Source organism: Aythya ferina, assembly GCF_964211825.1.
Source record: "Aythya ferina genome assembly, chromosome: 8".
Taxonomy (NCBI): Eukaryota; Metazoa; Chordata; class Aves; order Anseriformes; family Anatidae; genus Aythya; species Aythya ferina.
In genome coordinates, this window is record NC_140304.1 from 4,247,215 (window position 1) to 4,268,587 (window position 21,373).

General features: G+C 41.2%; 1 protein-coding gene across 7 annotated transcripts in view; it reads right to left on the minus strand.

The window, feature by feature from the left end:
• Nucleotides 1–21,373, minus strand: part of PLPPR5 (phospholipid phosphatase related 5) — a 286,848-nt gene that overhangs the window by 104,733 nt on the left and 160,742 nt on the right. For 5 of the 7 annotated variants that reach the window (XR_014695394.1, XM_084527295.1, XM_084527294.1 and 2 more), the window contains exons 1-2: nt 4,249–4,284; nt 670–744 (exon numbers count right to left, since the gene is read on the minus strand). Coding sequence is in view for 6 of the 7 variants with exons in the window: in XM_084527295.1 (XP_084383421.1) it covers nt 670–744; nt 4,249–4,269 (96 nt within the window). In the remaining variant the exon portion in view is untranslated. Of the gene's footprint in view, nt 1–669; nt 745–4,248; nt 4,285–21,373 lie in introns of those variants that run through there. The other 2 variants (XM_084527296.1, XM_084527290.1) reach the window with 1 other exon arrangement.

Below are 21,373 nucleotides of genomic sequence, written 5' to 3' on the forward strand. Positions count from 1 at the left end.
TGTGGCGGCCTCACCAGAGCTGAGTACAGGGGGAAATATGCATCATTCCAAAATGTCTGCCAATCCTGACAGACTGAATAGCCTTGAACAACTACTATAACTTTCTGTTCCACTGCTCCCAATCTAAAAAATGGTAGTAATGATATTTACCCCAAAGGTAAGATGTTTTAAGACTGATGAATTAAAAGTCTTCTAGGGATAGATATCTTAGGGATGGTTTAGTAGGGACTGTTAGTGTTAGGTCAGAGGTTGGACTCGATGATCTTGAGGTCTCTTCCAACCTAGAAATCCTGTGTGATTCTGTGTGATTCTAGACTAATGGAATTTAAGCATGAAGTTTTATCCACCAATTACTATATGGGTCCATCTCAGAGGTACTTCATATTGCTGGATTTTGGCAATTCAGAGCATTAAATCCACTTAAAATTAACTTGCATGCTTAAGGACCCCCCTTAATTCCATCTTTTGAAAGAGCTGGAAAAAAAGTTACGCTTGCAGGGACTGAAATTTTATTCACAGCTGCAAAAAAAGAGATCATCATCCAGCAGATAGCACTCAGTATTGAGGCAACCATAAATCTGTTGGTAAATATAAATCAGTAGCCACTGACTGTCTTCTTAAAAAATATATCCCCAAAAATATTAGGAATATAACTACAGCTTTTCTTACCTCAAGAAGTACAAAGCATGGCAACACTGTGTGACTTCTCTGAGACTTATGCCTGATGTTTGAAATCATGTTCACCTGTGAAGAAAGCAAAGTACGTTGTGTCCATCTGTAACAAGCTGGCATTGCTGAGATTAACATGGTGACAACAAACTATAAAAGGCCTGGCTAAAACACAAATATACCAAAACAAAGAATGGTGAGAAGTACAACAGGACAGAGGAGTGCATGTTACTTTATACCACTATGAAATGAGTTAACTTATTACTTGAAAGTACTTAAAGTTAATTTAGAATTAACAACTGTTTTTGTTCCAAATAACAGTATATATGCAAATATTAGTACTTATAATTGTTTTAGTTATATCACTCCTCACTTTGACCTTTTTAATATCAAAACAAAACATTTATTTCTTTTCATTAGAGTTTTTCTGAATTCTGTTGACTTCAAAGAAATGTAAGCACATTCTTAAAGTTTACACTAGAGGGCTTTACTGAGGGAACATTAGGTGAAGGCTTAAAATTTTTCAATCTACCAGGCTTCTACAGAAGCACTGTAACACAGGGCTACCAATCTGTGAAGTCATGCCTTGAAATCCCAGTACAGCAGACTTCTGGTTCTGAAGGATCCACAGAATGTTTCTTCTCAATACCACAGATACAAAACATTTCCTAGCTCCTTGCAAGAAAATTAAGATCTGTGGTGGTTTTTGTTGTTGTTGTTTTTGCTTTTAAAAAGGCATCAACTATCTAGAAGAAAATCCTGCAGTACTAATCCCTGCTGCAGGAAAAGACCAGCAGAAAGCCATGCATCGTGAATACGATGATTCTAGGAGCCAGCTCATGACTGCTAAAGTAAATTAGGTAAAACCTCCAGAGGAGTTAGCATCTTCAACAATTATAAACAGTGCTACTGAATGCTAGACAGCCCCTCTAGATCTCCCTCTTCTTTCTTAAATATTTTCTTAAATATATTGCTTTGATAATTTAATTTTTAAAATCTCTAATTTTAAAATTATTCCTAAGAGATACCGAAAGAGTCTTTTAGCCCTCTTTTGTTTTTCTCAGCTGTGCCTTTTACTGTTTTCATTCCTATTCATCTTTCTTTTTCATGATTTCTCCTTCTTGTCTCCATGTGCTTATCCCTCAGTTCCTCTTTATCACTTTTACGTACTCCCTTTTCCTCATTCCGCTTCTCTCATGTATCACTTCCATCACCCTGCTTGTCCTCTCTCTTCCATACCATCCCAAATCTCTTTGATTCTCCTTCCTCTGAAGCTTCTGTAATCTGCCTCTGACTCTTCTCCTTTAAGTTCTGCCTTTGGATTCCTTCCCTCCTGTGCTCTGCTTGTGTACGTGCATATTTCATACAGGGCTCAGGGCTGAACAGTCCAGGAACAGACTGGGCAGATGCTTCCAATAACACTGGGAAAGCACACACTGGTATGTGTGCGTGCAGCCTCGCGGCCAGCAATGTACTGTGCATCTCAGATGCCCCTCTCCTCTCACAAAAGTGGCTGGGGGAGTCTGACACTGTGCCTCCATCTCTGTCTGAGTCAGAAGAAATGTGGAAACAGAGATACAGCTCTGTGCAGTGAGACCTGCGTATGCACCAACTGGGGGCTCCCTGGGAGCGATTAGTTTTTCAGCTGGGACCCTGTCACTCGGGGCTTTTTTCGCACAGTTTTTGGTGCTATCAAGCACAGAAGTGGTTATCTGCGTTCAGCCTGTGTTTTCTCAAAGCAATTAATAAGAAAATGCTTCATAAGCAACCAGTATCAAATATGTTCTTGAAATCTCTCTCAGGTTGTTAAGGGCTGAACTTACTTATCAAGGAAATATATAAGTAAGTTTTTAAATTATTTGTGTGTATCCAAGCCAAAACTCTGCTGGTCATATTCCACTGGATTCAAATCTTTACTCAGGCAAGAATCCCAGGGACTCCTTGACACTCACTTATATAGTTAGGTAATATAACCATTAATATTGCATGTGGAGATGTGCATGCACAGCCACGCACATTGGGACTATAGGCTCATCTGATTGAACAGATGCCAACATAGCAGTTATTATTTATTGTGTGTTTAACAGTATATTGAAGAGAAGAGAACAAGCTCTGAGCATCAAGGACCAGTACATGGCTGCTCTTCGGCTGTTACCTGAGGAATAAGGAGGACCTAAGATTCTTCTCCAGCACAGCATTAAAGGAGAGACATGTTTTTCTTTTTGTCACCTAAGTACTGTGGCTGGGTGTCCACCGATACCTAAAGCTCTTCAGGCACATAAATGGGGATGAACTGTAGAGCCTGAGGTGTGTCCCAGCTCTTCCTTTTTCATAACATGGAGACCTGCACTGGCTGCAGCCTGAAACATCCTTTACACAGGAGAAACACATACCCTGTGTGAGATTGCCTTTCCTGAGGTTGTTGCTCTGAGTTTGGAGGAAAAAGAGTGAGCCTGAATGAGGCATCAAGAAACCACCTGTGAAGGCATGGCTGAAATGCTACAAGCATCTATGTAAATGGCTCTTGGTAAATAAGTTCTTCTATTTTATTAATATGAAGTCTTTTCATGTAACTAGCTACTAGGCAGCCTATGAAATGGTTACTCTGGCAGTAACCCACTGTAGGCATTATCATGCCTGCCTCCAGCTGCTCTTTTGGGGATATGCCTAACAGTAGCCTACAAGATCAGTCTCTAGACACACCTGCCCCTGCCATGTCATCACCAATCTGCTTCACTGCTACACTAGGGATTCATGTTCACATCTGTGCTCTTTCCTTTCTGGAAGAAAGATTGCAGGCATAAGCTTCCAGGAGCAGCTCAGGACAGCACAGTTTGACTGAGGGGCAATACCTCTCTGCAACTCTGAATGAAAGCTGGTTATGAACCACAGCTAAGTTGGCAGCTGTATGCCAAACATCCACAATTTATGCAGTTGTCATCAACATGCTCTTTGTTTCTGATCACATTTGGAGAAACCCAAGACACCCTTATTTATAAAGAACTTCAGTACCTCTCCTTGAGAGAAATGTTCAGGTGTTTAGGGTAATTCTTTTTAACTTTTAGCTACTATGTAAAGAGGGTAGGAGTTTGGCAGCTAGACCAAAATAGCAGAATGTTTTTACAAAACGGAGTCACTGCCCTATGTTTGCCTGGAAATCAATCCTAGAAGTGATTACTACACAGGTGTACTGGCTCAGGTCCTTCTTGTTCACAGAGAGCCTTGCTCTTTGGGTGGGACATCTGCAATGAGCTGTGGGAAATTCTACACAATTTTTAGTGTAAAAAAATAAGATTCCTGGTATAAACATTTCCAGCATTACTCAGAAACAGAAGAGGAAGTGCTTGGGCTTGCAGCTTGAATATGACATCTAGCAATATAATATCACGTTTCTACCAGAGCCACAAAATGAACTCAGATACCCACGGTTCTGAAAGGAAGTCCCCTAACCTCATTGTTTTACTACTTGTGTTATCCACAGTTGACAATGTATGACTCTCTTCTCACATGACCTTTTTTTTTTTTTTTTTTTTGGTGAAAGCCAACGTGAAGGAAATTTAAGAGCCTAGTGCTGCTTACCTTCCATAGTTTGTTATACATCTGCCAAGTAGATCTAAGACACTACTGTATCATCATTACAAGATGTCTATTCCATCATAGGCTTCCCTGCTGCTTGAGAATCAGTAAGAAATATAAATTGCATATTCTATTTCATCTGTCTCTTTCCATTTACGGGTGAAGTCCATCAACACCAAGGAGGAAGTACTTAGCAATAAGTCAGGAGAAGTAAAGCTAGGCAGTGAATGGAAAAAAAAAAAATGATAGCATGAAAAGCAGGGAGGATTCTACTCTCTGAGAATGTCTCATCTGATTGAAAGCAATATGCTTTGCATAACTGTCCAGGGTTCTTGCTGTAGAAGTGTTAAATGAAAAAGACAGGGCTTTATTGCATCTGGAATCAATAATGGAAAAGAAAATGTTGCACAAAGATGGCTTCTGAACTGGGTTTGATCAGTTATGTTACCTATTTTCAGTTTTATAAATGGTACTTGTCAGTGTAAATCTTATGTCTTCTATTTTAAAAAAAAAAAAAAGGTAGTTTGTACACACACTTTAAAAATGCTTTAAAGGTAGGAAACATGACCAGATTCTGTCATGCAGCAATACACAGATATGAGTGTGCTAAAGGACACCAGGATATGATGATGCAATTTGCAGACCTATATACATGTACAAATAGATGGCATTTCATCTAAACACACATTCAGTGCATTTGAACCACTTGTTGAGCAAAGTTTCACATTATTTTGAGAAGCTGAACTATACTTAAAAATCACGAGCAGAATGTTAATAGATAGAAAATAATGCTGTAGTCTTATCAGGTCTTACCTTATTAGTAGCATAATATTACAGAATAAAGCTAATATAATTTGTTCTTATGTCCTTCCCATCATTTATGATGGCAATTTCAAAAATAAGGTCTTTTACTGTAACATCTTGGCTTCTGTGTAACCACAATATTTCTCACTTTCTATTTCATGTGAATTAATTCAGTTTGCTTTGCTGTTACACTAATTCCTGCATCTCAGAAGTTCTGTATTAACACTGCAAAAATGACACCATTTTTTGCAATAAAATACAGAAAAAAAAAAAAAATCTAACTTGAATGAGTTTTTCAGGACCCAAAGTATATTTCTCCATGGAAAAGCTTCTGTAAAATAAGCACCTAGCTGTGTGCTCACCTATTCAGTAAATGTTGCCTAATGAACATGATAGCTCTGGGAAAAATAGAAATTGTCTTCAGCAAATCTCAGGGGAACATACAAGTCTCTTGGGTGTGCCTGTAACATAAGACTATTCTTTTCTCAGTAGTAAAATGCTAGGGAGTTTGTGCTCAGTCAAACAGCCTTTCTCTTACAAAAAAGTATTGTAAAATGAAAAAATAAAAATGATCTTTCTTTCAGGCTCCAGATCTCCTAGAGTAAGTAAAGAAAAACATCAGAGCCACTTCTCCCCAGTAGGAATGTTTTTTCAATCTCTTAAGTATAAAGCAAGAAAAATCAATAGATTATAGCTGATACTGATCGCTAAGATCTGAAACTATCATTTCAGATCATTTGGACACAGATCATAGAGATCAAATTCAACATTTTAAATTATATCCAAAAATAAAGTGTGAAGTGAATGAAAATGATCTAAGCTATGCAAGAGTTGGTTGCTTTCACCTGAGAGCACAAGGAGAGATCAATTGCATATTACCTTGGTAAGAGCAGGAAAAGACAGAATCACAGAATTTTCTAGGTTGGAAGAGACCTCAAGATCATCGAGTCCAACCTCTGACCTAACGCTAACAGTCCCCACTAAACCATTTCCCTAAGCTCTACATCTAAACGTCTTTTGAAGACTTCCAGGGATGGTGACTCCACCACTTCCCTGGGCAGCCTGTTCCAGTGCCTCACAACCCTTTCAGTGAAGAAGTTCTTCCTAACATCTAACCTAAAACTCCCCTGGCTCAACTTAAGCCCATTCCCCCTCGTCCTGTCACCAGGCACGTGGGAGAACAGGCCAACCCCCACCTCTCTACAGCCTCCCTTGAGGTACCCATAGAGAGCGATAAGGTCGCCCCTGAGCCTCCTCTTCTCCAGGCTGAACAAGCCCACCTCCCTCAGCCGCTCCTCGTAGGACTTGTTCTCCAGGCCCCTCACCAGCTTCGTCGCCCTTCTCTGGACTCGCTCAAGCACCTCGATGTCCTTCTTGTAGCGAGGGGCCCAAAACTGAACACAGTACTCGAGGTGCGGCCTCACCAGAGCTGAGTACAGGGGGACAATCACCTCCCTAGCCCTGCTGGTCACACTGTTTCTGATACAAGCCAGGATGCTGTTGGCCTTCTTGGCCACCTGAGCACACTGCTGGCTCATATTCAGCCGACTATCAACCATCACTGCCAGGTCCTTCTCTGCCTGGCAGCTCTCCAACCGCTCATCTCCCAGCCTGTAGCTCTGCTTGGGGTTATTGCGCCCCAGGTGCAGGACCCGGCACTTGGCCTTGTTCAACTTCATGCAGTTGACCTCAGCCCATCGGTGCAGCCTATCCAGATCCTCCTGCAGAGCTTCCCTACCCTCAAGCAGATCGAAACACGCACCTAACTTGGTGTCATCTGCAAACTTACTGAGGGTGCACTCGATGCCCTCGTCCAGATCATCGATGAAGATATTAAAGAGGACCGGCCCCAGCACTGAGCCCTGGGGGACGCCACTAGTGACTGGCCTCCAACTGGACTTGGCTCCATTCACCACGACTCTTTGGGCCCGGCTATCCAGCCAGTTTCTAACCCAATGAAGCGTGCACCAGTCCAAGCCAAGAGCAGCCAGTTTCTTGAGGAGAATGCTGTGGGAGACGGTGTCAAAAGCCTTGCTGAAGTCAAGGTAGACCACATCCACAGCCTTTCCCTCGTCCACCCAGCGCGTCACTTTGTCATAGAAGGAGATCAGGTTTGTCAGGCATGACCTGCCTTTCATAAACCCATGCTGAGTGGGCCTGATCGCCTGCTTCCCCTGCAAGTGCCGCATGATGACTCTCAGGAGGATCTGCTCCATGAGCTTCCCTGGCACTGAGGTCAAACTGACAGGCCTGTAGTTTCCCAGGTCTGCCCTCCAGCCCTTCTTGTAGATGGGCGTCACGTTTGCTAGCCGCCAGTCGATTGGGACCTCCCCCGATAGCCAGGACTGCTGATAAATGATGGATAGTGGCTTGGCCAGCTCCTCTGCCAGTTCTCTCAGTACCCTTGGGTGGATCCCATCCGGCCCCATCGACTTGTGCACATCCAAGTGCCGTACCAGGTCACCAACCAGTTCTTCATGGATAATGAGGGCCACATCCTGCTCCCCATCCCCTTCCACCAGCTCAGGGTACTGGGTATCCAGAGAACATCCGGTATTGCCGCTAAAGACTGAGGTGAAGAAGGCATTAAGCACCTCCGCCTTTTCCTCATCTCTTGTAACTAAGTTTCCCCCCGCATCCAGTAAAGGATGGAGATTCTCCTTAGTCCTCCTTTTTGTGTTGATGTATTTATAGAAACGTTTTTTGTTATCTTTAACAGCAGTAGCCAGATTGAGCTCCAGATGAGCTTTGGCCTTCCTAATTTTGTCCCTGCACAGCCTCGCTACTTCTTTAAAGTCCTCCTTAGTGGCCTGCCCACTTTTCCAAAGATTATAAACCCTCTTTTTCCTCCTAAGATCAAGCCACAATTCTCTGTTGAGCCAGGCCGGTCTTCTTCCCCGCCAGCTCGTCTTTGGGCACGTGGGGACAGACCGTTCCTGCGCCATTAAGATTTCCCTCTTGAAGAGCGCCCAGCCTTCCTGGACTCCTCTGCCCTTCAGAACCGCCTCCCAAGGGACTCTACCAACCAGTGTCCTGAGCAGCTCAAAGTCAGCCCTCCGAAAGTCCAATACAGCGGTTTTACTGGTCCCCTTCCTGGCCTCGCCAAGAATAGTGAACTCCACCATTTTGTGGTCACTCTGCCCAAGACAGCTCCCGACAATCACGTCCTCCACCAGTCCTTCTCTGTTTGTGAAGAGAAGGTCTAGCGGGGCGCCACCCCTGGTAGGTTCACTAACCAGCTGCGTCAGGAAGCTATCTTCCACGCTCTCCAGAAACCTCCTAGACTGCTTCCTCTGAGCTGTGTTGTGCTTCCAGGATATGTCAGGGAAGCTGAAGTCCCCCACGAGTACAAGAGCTGACGATTTTGCAACCTCTGTCAGCTGCCTGTAGAATTCCTCATCCGTCTCCTCATCCTGGTTCGGCGGTCTATAGCAGACCCCGACCAGGACGCTAGCCTTGTTGTCCCTGCCGATCCTAACCCAAAGGGACTCGACCTTGTCATTCCCAACCTCGAGTTCTACAACCTCGAAAGACTCTCTAATATAGAGAGCCACACCACCACCCCTTCTGTGCTGCCTGTCCCTTCTGAAGAGCTTATAGCCAGGCATTGCAGCACTCCAGTCGTGAGACTGGTCCCACCACGTCTCCGTGATGGCAACCAAGTCATAGCCTGCCTGCTGCACGATGGCTTCCAGCTCCTCCTGTTTGTTACCCATGCTGCGTGCATTGGTGTAGATGCACTTCAGCTGGGCCATTGCCTTATCCTCCGGCCTTGCCATTGTTCCCCCTGGCAAAGCCCCAACAATCCTAGCCTCAGCCCCATCCCCCTTCCTACCTAGTTTAAAGCCCTCTCAATGAGCCCTGCCAGCTCCTGGCCCAGGATCCTTTTTCCCCTAAAAGATAGGGACCCGTCTGCGGCCATCAGGCCAGGTGCTGAGTAAAGTGCCCCATGATCAAAAAAAACAAGATTTCTGCGTTGGCACCAGTCCCGGAGCCACGTGTTTAACAGGCGGGCTTTCCGTGTCCTCTCTGAACCCCTCCCTGCCACCGTAGGGATGGACGAAAACACCACCTGCACTCCCGCTCCATCTACTAACTGGCCCAGTCCCCTAAAGTCCCTTTTGATAGCCTTGAGGCTTCTCTCTTCGATGTTATCACTGCCCGCCTGGACTATCAAAAGGGGGTAATAGTCAGAGGGGCGTACCAGGTTGGGAAGCCTCCTGGCAATGTCCCTGACCCTGGCCCCAGGGAGACAGCAGACTTCCCTACGGGTAGGGTCAGGCCGACAAATAGGGCCCTCTGTTCCCCTAAGAATCGAGTCTCCCACAACAATAACCCTCCTGTCTTTCTTGGTGGAGGCAGTCCTGAGGCGCGGAGTCGATCTCCTCGCCCTAGGCATCCTCCTGGGTACACTTGCTACCTCTTCCTCACCCACCGGCCTCTCAATCTCTAGGGCCTCAAACCTGTTGTGTAAGGGCACCTGGGAAGGTGGGGCCGGAAGGGGAGAGCATCGCCTGCGATGTCGAGCAGGGACCTGTTTCCATTCCTCCTCAGCTCCCAGATCCCCTCCCTCTGCCCGACGGGGACAGGGCAGGGGGTCCGCCCCCATTTGGGGAGTCTCACCTCGGCACCTCCCCTTGAGGCCCTGCAGGGAGTCGCTCCACCAGTCTATCTCCCGCTCACACTCCCTGATACCCCTCAACCTCTCCACCTCCTCCTTGAGCTCCGCCACCATGCGGACCAGATCATCCACCTGCTCGCACCTCACGCACGCAGTTTCTCTGCCTCCCGCCGATGGCAGCAACAGGCTCAGACACTCCTTGCATCCGGTGACCTGAACTGCAGCATTTTTTAACGGGCAGCCGGTCTGCGTGTGTACCGACTTTCTGGAGAGCGCGCCGTGCCTGGTGGCGACCATTATCGCCTAGTTACAGCTGTTGTTAAGGATGTGTTGTTTGTGTGTAGGGGGAGCGCTCTGCCCTTCCTGCGCGCCCTGCCTGCGCGAACTGCCGCGCCACTCCCTTCTGACGCGCCACGCCCTGTTTGCCCGCCCTGTTCGCCGCGCTCCCGGTCGCTCGCGCTCCCTAGGGGCAGCTTTTGAAGGGCCGGGGAGGGGGCGCTGCTGGCTCCGCCTTCGCCTCGTCAGCCTCCCTCACGAGGGCTGCCGGGTCCTGGCGGCTCCCTCAAGTAGGCTCGATGCCGGAAAAAATTAGCCCTGCCTGGCCCGATCCCCCGCTCCGCTGCAGAACGCGTCTGCCCCGGAGCCGATCGCCTCGGCAAATGGCATTCAACTGCTTTTGCTACCTGAAAATTCATGAGTGCTACTAACTGGTGAACCTTAGTAATAAACTTCAGATGCTCGTTCCCTCTGAAACCTAGGGCAGTTACTCACTTTGCCACTTTCTCCAAATATCTTTCCATCTCATAAATATATTAATCCATAGCCAACAAGGCCCCTGCAGCATCTGCCAGGTCCTCAGTGATTACCAAGGAACAGCAAAATCTAGGTCAAAAGTAACTGAAGTACAGACAAGAATGCTACCAGGATTGGAGGCAGTACAACATATACCATCACACTGTTTTCCCTGGTGATTTCCACATATGTTGCACAAATGTGTCTTGTTTCTTTATTCTTTGCAGGTCGTCTGATAGATGTGGATACGTCATGATACTGGGAGCTAAGTGATGCTCTCATATCTTAAAATTTAAAAGTATAAGTTTTTTTAAAAAACTGTAAAACAAACAGTTGAAACATCATTGGGAGGCAATCTCATTACCAACCATGAGAGATGAAAGCTAAAAATGAGAGAAACTCTCTCTCTCTCTTTCTTAGATTATTCACTATTTGAAGATTAACATTAGAAGGACCCAGAAGCCTGTCAACCATCAAATCAAAATCTCCCACTGGAGTTCAAATAGTAAAAAAATATCAGCAAGAAGAGGATTCCCTGGATTATGTTTGTAGCGATAGGATTAGGCTTTGCCCAACAAGCTACATTATTAGAAATAACAAGGTCATTTTTATGTTAAGAAGATGAAGGAAGAATGCACTTGTTTTGCAAGCAGGCAAATTAATATGGCATTAACCAATAAAAGAATTTCATAAACTGACTTCATTTGTGAACTCAAGGCAAATCTTAATCCTACAGCTTTGCACTTAAAAAAATATTCCACTGGAGTGAAGAAGTAAAATCCTTGAGTTGACATGAAATCCCATTTGACATGGGTATAACAATGACCTTCCACCATACTAACACTTGCAATTCACAAAGTATATACAAGAAAACCTTCCCCCCATCAGGGAAGGATGAGAGTCAGTGAGAATCTCTGCAGGAAGACACTCACAAAAATAGTTATTATCGTGTAACTGTCTGGAATAATTCCTCATATAGCTATTGGAATAGATTATTGTCTTCATCTTTCTCTCTGTTTTAGAATCAAAATATTCAAATATGTAGAACTTTAAAAATAGTTAGTCTACATCTTGCTGTGCAGTCAGGAGTAGACATTGAAATCCAATTATAATCAATGCCCGATGAGGTATGAATGATGCAGGCCATACGAGAGCATAGCAATATTGGGTATGTTTTAAACCCAGTGTAAAAAGTCTTGTGTCCTCAAAGTTGTAAACAAATAGTTTTAAAATAAAACACAATTATATGATTTTAGATCTTTTTTCTGTTACAAGGTTCAGTCCTATCTTCTCATAATTAAAAGTTAGTTCACATGTTAGCCTGTGGAACTTGTTACTTATAAATATTTTTACCAGAAAAAAAAAAAAAAATCAACTGCTCTAATGTTCACCAAAAACACACACAAAGAAGAAGCAGAAGAAACTATGTTCACATGCATACCAGAATATATATATCTGAATATCTAAGCAAATTCTGTATTGATCATGGGATGTGATGGAATAATTCTGGAGACAAGTGACTTAAAATTTTACTGCATAATTTTAAAGCTCCCAGTTAGCTTAAGTATATTTTTTCTTCTTCTTAATCACTACTCACTAATAAATAAATAAATAAATACAATCACAGTAAGTATCTTAAGAAACAAAAGAACAAGAAAACAAAAGCAAAACCCAAAACAACAGATTATTTTCTTTGCACAAGGAAAATTTAAGTGCATACCTCTAGGTGGAGGTATGTGAGCCCACTGTCAGTGTGTTCTGGGCCTGCCTGAATATCAAAACACTGCCCCCACTGGCCACCGAAGTACATTCGCTGAATCCTACAGACTCAAATAAATTTACAAATTTCATAAATAAAAGTAAAATACAACCCTTAGGTTGTGTTTGCATTTTTCAGTGATAAATTATGTACTTATTCAGGCAGCTGGGATACCTACTAAGGGCGGGTGTGAACTGCAGGGTACGCTATCTACTAAATAACAATATGTTCACAGGAGTATACAGCCATACTGTAACTTAAGGCCAAGTAAACAAAAAAATATAACCTCAGCATGTGTATCAGAGGATCATCACAAACAGTTTTGCGCTGTGGATCTATCCATGAAAGATTCATTTTCTAAATATGTCATTGCAGCTGGTGATTCAGAAGTAGAACACTTCCATCTGGCAACAGATGGTCAAGATGCATCTAATTTGTAGGATAGTCTTCTGCTAAAAGAACTAGTCCTCTCCACAATCTGTATAATCACATAAGCAGCTTGTTTCTAGTATTACTAACATGAGAAAATACACTAGCACCTTTTCTCACAGGATTAATCAACCCTGTATACACCTATGTAGTTGCTTAAGTATTAAGGGTCCTTCTGTGTATTATAGCCATTTTCACATTGCACTCCTAGTTCTGTAGTTGATGAAGTGCATACTATCTATGTAACACCTGTGCAGTTACCCAGATACGCTAGCTGGTGCTCTGAATCTATGTAGCATTCAATCGTATGTTGTGCTGAGCTGCTCAGTAGCTCTTACTACCAGCTCTCATCATTCCAGTCCTGCAAACTGACTGCAGCAAGCTGTTATTGACTGAGGGATGCTTGTAGCTTCCCAGTAGCATTTGCCAAGGGTTTGCAAAGGCATCCCTTCAGACTGAACCTGCTGCATGGTTTCACGTTTTTAATCACTCATGCACAAGGCAGCAGTATCTGTGGGAGTAACAGATGGCTGCTAACAAAGTCAGTTTATCCTATTTCCTCCCTCACCATCCCAGATATGTGTTGCTTTCTTCTCTAAAGGTTCTGGGAAGGATATCCCAAAGTCCAGCACATCCTAACCAAGCATTCAATACTTTCCAGTGGGACCATCCCCTGTCAATGTGGTGGCATATCCTTCTATTGTGTTCCAAGAAAGAAATACTAAACTTAATAAAGTTTACATAGAAATTTTTCTACAGTCTTATTTTTCCACCCAGAGTAACAGAAGCATGCATTCTCCTGCCTTGCATTGGCCAGAATTTTCCAACCACTATGAATCCTTCACAGAATAGCATGGAGCTGGGCAGCAGGCAAACGAGAGCTGAAGCAAGCTCTGCCACCCTCATCCTGCTCTAGTGTTTCACGTTAACATCTCTGAGAAGCGCTTTTTAGGAAATTGTTTTTAAAAGTACACATTTGTATTTTAAAATCAAAGTTAATTAATCTGGAAGAACAATTATGGAAGAACAAGGGTATAGGAAGAATAGTAATACTGACCAAAACCAAAGAAACAGAAACAAATACCACCAAACCAAACAAACATAATTTTGGAAATTCCAAATGCAATCCAACTTAATATACTTATGTTCCATTTCACCCGTATGAACCCCTGACTATGCAGAGTAGATCTACAAATGCATTTCAGAACTGTAATTAAATCTGGTCAGAACAGCATTTATGACCATTTCAGGGAAAGTCTTTTACAACAAGGAGCCAGGGAATAGACTGAATATCACATTATTAGACAGCCTGCCACACTGCTGGAATATCAAATTAGGGATAGCACCAGATGTACAGATCAAGAAGCATCTCAAAACTGTTCCAGAGAACATTTGGGGAACAATTTGTATTTGTGAAAGAATTTGTAAAAATCCAACAGATTCTGTTTGATAATAACTGATAAAGAGAAGAAAGGGATACATTCAGTAAATGAGTTGTTCCTTTGGATGTCTTCACTCAGCTCTAAGAAAAAAGGCTCAAACGTCAGCTCTAGTGGAGAGCTGACTCATCAGGTAGGAAAATTCAGCTCCCCCATTTTTATTTGGTTTTGTAAACAAGAAAAGCACTGCAGAATTAATTCAGTGCTTGCTTTGGTCACAGAATCCAAAGTGACTGTTGCCATGGGTACGTGAAATCAAGTTTTAAAGGGGATTTAAGGACATGACAGGGGAGAAAATAAAAGACAGAGTGGAAGATTCAAGAATTGTAGATCCCTGAAGAAAGTAAGGATCTGAAACACAAAGACACATAAAAGGAAAGTGGCTATTCATGCCATGAAGACAAGAGAGAAGAAAAGACAACCAATTGAAAGAGCAGCATAGAGAAAGAAAGAGAAGAAACTGGCAGACACTCTAAATGGAAAAGAAGAGCAGTTAGCTCCATCAGAAGAGACAAAGGAACACTGTAAATAAGCAGGGACTGGATCATTAGAACAACAAACTACACAGTACAGAAGATCACGACAGAGATCAGAAAAGGCCAAGAACGGGATCTGAAGAAATAACAGCAAAGGGAAAACTGAAGATGCACATTTACAAAATGAAAAATGGGTATGAATGATTAGGAATTCTTGTTAAAAAAAGAAACCATAAGCAACTTGAGAGGAACAGAAAGATATGCAGTGTGGCAGAAGCAAGAATATGTGTTTTCCCAAACCACAAGAACTTGCCATGGGAGAATAGAAGAATCCACTGATCCTACTTCATGTTGAAAAATGTCACTGCAAAATTACATCAAGAAAAGGATCAGAAATGTCTCTGTTGGTTGGGAAAGACTCGATTATCTGTTCTTTAATGCAGGTTTTTCAGCCCCAAGAAGAGGAACATCTATAAAATATAAGATTAAATATAACCAGAAGGAAGTTTTTAGGCTGCATGGCCACTCAATAGAGGACTTTTTTTTTTTTTTTCCTTTTTTTCTGAAGAGAGGACTTTTTAAAGAAGAGACGGTAAAGAGAAATCTGATAATATTAAAGAAAATATCAAGTGAGTCTGTTAAATAGCTACAGAAATATGGCTAAAAAAAAGAAAAAGAAAAAGAAAAGTCATTTTAAAAAGAGACTGTAAGCAATATCTAAGCTGTGTGTGCATAAAGAGAAAAACCTCCAGAGGGAATGTATGCTGAAACAGCAGTTGTGACTAGGATACCAGCATCAAAAAAACTTGCTGGCCAGGAAAGATGTATAAACCTAAATATAGTGAAATGTCATTTCATAGTAAAAATGTGACAAACTGCAAAGATATAAGAAGGGCTACTGTGGATGAAACATGATCTAGTTGGGTCAAAATCAGTGTGTAAAAGCAGTCCTACTGAGTAGTGTCAAGAGTGTGTGATCATCCCAAATGTCTGGCTGGATCTTTGTTCTGAGATCAGTTGCAGAAAACGTCCATGTAAGTGTTCTTACCTCAAGAAAATACAATGTTCTTCGATGAAAGCTTACCTCTGGTGCAGGTTTCATCTTGAGAGGTACAGTCTGGCCTTTCCTTGTCTTGCTATTTCAGTGTTAAGAAATGAATCACTAGGAAATGTATTGTTTCAGAAAGACTTTTAGGATTTTTATATTCCTTTGGAAACTAAAGCTATGAAAGGGCTCCTGATGAGGTTTAGACTCATTCACTGAGAACATTTTAAATGTTCTCAGCTTTTAAATGATGATCCATATGGACTTTCAGGTTTTGAATCACTAAATTCAGGGTGTCTCTTCAGGGGAAGAATTATTAAGACATACTCTCTATTTCTGTATTTTCTTAAGCATCTTTTAATGGTCGCAGTCAAAAACAGGAGACAGACTAGGTGGCCTTCTCTTCTGGGTCTGAGCTTTGGGGTTGAGATTGAAACATGAAACATGCCTTTGTAATGGAACAAGAAGGAATATTTATATCCCTGTTGCGGATTACCTGATTTCTTTATCCTATGGAGCATGGATGGGAGGACAGAGTGTTCAGTGAGCCTTCATTCCATAACTGTTTTGCAGATAAAGAACCAGATGACCTTCTTTGATACTGGCAAGAAGACCTTCCATTCCACACTCTTACAGAAAACAAGACTTGAGAGTCAGAAAGCTGTCTGCAAGTTACAGTGCCGTCCATGGCTACTTCTAGGACAATATATTTCTGTACAGTTAGTTGTCTTCTCTGGGACTCTGCATGAAGTGACAGTGCAGTTTCAAGGCATGTCCTAGAGTATATGCATAATTCATAAAAGTGATTGAAAAATAAAGTTCATGTGCTCTGGTAAAGTAATGCTAACCTACTATGTAGACTGGTTATCTTTCTTTTTCCATGAAGGACATGTTGAGAAAAACCTATTTCTAACAATTACCAACTAACATTTTATTTAATTAATGGTGTGTTACTTTCTATTTATGAGGACATTGCTGCATATTTTTAATTGCTGTGCAATTTACCACGTACAATCTTTTCCTACAGGAAGCTCATACTCTATGGGTGAAGAGTAAGGCTCTCCTGCCATCAAAAATATTTGTTTTCACCAACCACTACTGTCAAATAACCTAAGAACAAAAGAAAAATAATGTATTGCTACTGGAATGTCTTAAGTAATTTAAACACATCTTTTCTTCTTTTTGAAGAATTGGGTGTTTTTCCTTTGCAGTCAACAGATTTTCAATCATTTAGGTCAAACACATTTCAACTGGTTGAGACCTATTGGAAAGCATCTTGCAAATGTCTTATGTACTATGTGAGTTTTTTTGCGATAATGTTGCAGCACCATGTGTCCCTGTTACACTTCGTGAAGAAGTTGCATAATTAGTAATATTCATTAAAGTTTCAGCAGTACACCATACTGTCCATACAGGAAATGATAGTCACTGCTATAAGGAGCTTGTAATTCAAATCAGTAACAATGAATAAGGGGGCGGGGGGGAAGTGTAGGCTTAGATGATCATAGTGTTCACACTTACAAGGGAAAATATTTAGCTGGAAATTTTTTTAAATGAATTTAGTTTAGCTAACACAGACCACTAGGATGATGGCAGTACTTGAAAACGTGCAATGGCCTATATTCATCTGAATGAACCACTAAAAGATTTAGTGTACCCTGGAAGAACACCTGTGTGGGAGAAGAGGGATGCAACACAAAACGGCTCTTGTGCAATTAAGCACACAGTTCATAATTCAGCACAAGTTCTATTGAAAACCGACCTTTTAAAATTTTTTAACTACAGATATAGCCACAATCCATCTTTGGCTATATATAGCTTTGATTTATGTTTCTGCTAAGCTTCTGGCTAACTTTCCTGAAAGAAAAGCATAAACTGTAAACATGAAACTGCACAAATACATACTATCGTGTCTTGGTCACCTTTTTTTTTTTTTTTTTTTTTTTTTTTTTTTGTACTTAACCTTAATATAGTGCTTATTCCAGAGGCCCGGATGCTATTGAAATAAAACAGTATGAGAGAGATGGAAAGACAGTTTAACATCTTATGCATATCTTTAAAAATAATATATTGTGAATAGACTTTTTTTTTCAAGGTAGGGAGCAGTAGTAATAATAGAACAAGCAGTGACTATCTAACACTGAAATGGGACACTGACATTTTAAGGAGAACTTCAGTTGTGATATTTGAAAGATTCTGGAAGAGAACTTACTGGTTCGTGATAAGGATTTATTTTTGCTATTTCTAGTTCTTTCAGAAGAGAAAGAGAGAGAAAAAAGAAGACTAATGTTCTCTTCCTTTTTCTGAAGGAAGAAATAAATTAGACTCTCGGCATAATGTGCAGAAAAACAGATCTCAGTATCCTGTCATTTTCTGAACAGGTTTGTGCCTTTACTCTGGGGATATCACTTTGTATATGTTTGTGCATTGTTTCAAATACTTGGTGATATAATTTCTTGAGATATAATTTATACATTTCTTAAAATGGCCTTTGAAGTTGTTAACACTGGTGTCATCAAGACTTACTAGCTAGTGAAGTGCTAGTTTAAGGTGCCCTGAACACCTGCTTGTTATTTATACAAATAATGAATTTTATAGTGCGTTTGTAAGATAACAGAAGGAATAATTGACTCTTTCTCTAGCTGTTGATCTGCTTCTATCAGTTCTCAGAGGGTAGATATTCTCATCCTCTTAGACTTCCATGTATGACTTTTATGTTATCGCACTCTCAGTCTTTACAGAGCTCTATCTTGTCTCTGTCAACATGGACTAAAGCATATACATCAGACTGTTTTGCTCTTCTCTACTGCAAAGCTTCCTGCCATCTACCCTCAAGACAGTCGTGTTCTGGCCCTCAGCTTTCATCCTCAAACTGCTAAACACATTGGTGAAAATTTTGAAAGTCTTCTGTAAGTTTGGTTATAAAGACAGGGACACAATGGACTTTTGTAGCATAAGGCTATGGATTTTCACTGGGGAAACTAGATCTCTTTTCCAGTCAAGCAGAAGGCTATTAAAGAACTACTAAGGTGTGCACATCCTGCACCAGCCTCAACATCTCCTGCACCAAGTTCAGTTCTGAGACTGCCAGCACCAGTATAAACATAGGGCAGCACAAGCATATGCAGGCTCTCTCTTTCCCTTGTGTAATGCCTAGCTCATACAGTTCGCATCTGAAGGAAAGAAAGAGGCAGAATGAACCGATGTCATGGGTTCTGAAAAAAATAATGACATAGCACACTATTCAAACTCTCTGGTGATGACAGAAATATAGAGGCACACACACAAAATAAAACAAATAAATTAAAAAAAAAAAAAAAAGGAAATAATGAAGATTATGCAGGCAAAAGCTATATTCATTTTCCTGGCTTATTTTTGATATTTGAAACAATGCTACTCCCTTTCTTTGAAGGCCTTTACAAAACATTTCAACAAGTATAATCCAAATTCATGATTTTTTCTGCCATATAATTTAAAAATCAACAGACATCTACCCTGTAATGACTTCAGGTTTCAAAATATTAACACTACATAATCTCTTGATAAATGCACAGTACATAAAAATTAACACACGTAGATCTTCAAAATCTAGTAAATTTGAGTCAAATTTTTATGTACAGTGTTGGTAAAATTTTAAGAAACAATTGTAAAGTAAGGCACAGAGGAGAATGCAACAGAAGCAATTAAGCCACTACTCTTCACCTGCAGAACCCTGGCACAAAGACTACTTTCACTTGCAAGTGTAATATGAATTCATGAGTACTGAAAATTTCCCTATGTCTGATATTTACTGGAAAATATGACTGCTAGGCTAGACAGGTCTGCTTGATCACAGCACTCAGTCTCAGGAGTATTTTTTCAAATCCATGGCTACCTAGATCCCTTTGATCATTTAAACCCAGGTGCCTTTGGGCAAAGTATTTCAAATAGGAATTCAGAAGCACCTATATAAACATGTATAGGTATACCATGACAAACTATAGCCCAGTATGCCCATTCCTACCTGCTGCCCACAATGGAAAATTTTTCTAGTGTATTTATTTCAAGTGCCAGGAGAACCACTGTCAGTTATCATCTAATTTTGAACCATCCATAAGACTAAAAAGGACAGAGGAAAGAAAAGGAAAACATATCCATGTAGGATTAAGTACTACTGACACTGCTGGTCTACCAGGTAGAACATATCTGGGTGACTTTAGACTGGCCTGTCATACATCATGCCATTACCCCTTCAGTAGCCACTGGTGCCTTTAAAGGAATTGCTGTTTCTATTCTATTTGCAGATTAAAAGGGTTTGTGAACAGTTGTGGTTTTTTTTGATGGCTAGAGTGAAATATGTCTTTTTTTTTTTTTCTGATAAATATTACTGAATACCTATTTAATATTGTGCAATTTATTAAAAAAAAAAAAAAAAAAAAAAAAAAAAGTGTTCCCTACTACCTTGGAGATTTTGCCAAATGCCTTCTGTGAAACTTTTTGTGTAAAGGGAGCAAGTTTTGTATGGACCAACATTTGCAACATTTCTATATTAGTCAAAGATCCATCTAGATGTGTATCTCCTCAGAACATCCACTGCAACTCCAGAAAACATTAAACTACTGAAATGCACCATTTGATAGAAGGATTAACTTCTTCCCATTCTGAGCAGCTTGTCATTTTATGCCCCAAAGCTTAAACATTCTTGGTGCCTTTGTGCATGCAAAATGAGCCCCATCAATTGTATAGAAAATTAAATACAGTAAAGCATGGTATCTCTCATACGTTACATTTAGCAGTTCTACTGAAGCAAATAACCTATTGGAAAAAATGTGTAAATATAGAATATTTTATTTTAAAATCCTTTATATTACCTTCCAATACTCTTTCTTTCCTGCTTATTAAGCCCTCTTACACCAATAAAAGCACTAACTTTTCATAGAATCATAGAATGGTTTGGATTGGAAGGGACCTTAAAGATCTTCTAATTCCAACCCCCCTGCCATGGGCAGGAACACGTTCCACTACACCAGAAATTTTACATCTTGCAAGCTTTGTGCAGATTCATCCTATTAGATGGACCCTCTGGAAATCAAATTCCATTTTTCCAATGGAGTTGCATCCAGTTTTGCTGTGACGTGCTGTCTCTCCTTATTTACATACCAATCCGTCACTCATTGCATACAAGAAGCAATTTGTAAACCATAAAAATACCTGTGTGTACCAGATTTTAAAAAAGGTAGTCTGTTTTGTGGCCTACGCACTGAAGATTTATAAAGATACAAAAAGGTTGCATATCAGCCTGTGCCCAGTAAAGCAGTCTTTAATTATAATTAGCCTTCCTAAATACTAATCAGCAAATTTATCTATGTGAGTTCTTATATTAAATTCCCCAATATATGAAGCAGCATTTCACTGAATATTTCAACCTCTTTGGTTTATTCCTTCCAGAGGGTAGATAATTTCAGGTAATTAACAAAATATTAAAAAGCATTACTATTCTTCTTAGCAACAACACTGGTTATTCTTTACACTGTTAAAATAACATTAGCAGAATCAGGTGCAAAGCAACGAGTCTGTAGGAAGTTTCCATATGCATTATGTATCCATGTAAGCAAATTAACTTTCATGCTTTTAATGAAGTCGAATACTTCCACTGAAGAAAAGTGCAGTGCCAAAACATGAAGGAAGTGACACTGGGCTCCATGCCCCGTGCCCAGAGGTGCCAGGCTTACCAGACTGCACGGAAGCACCGTGCTGATGGAGGCTGCAGGCCGTGCGTGCCCC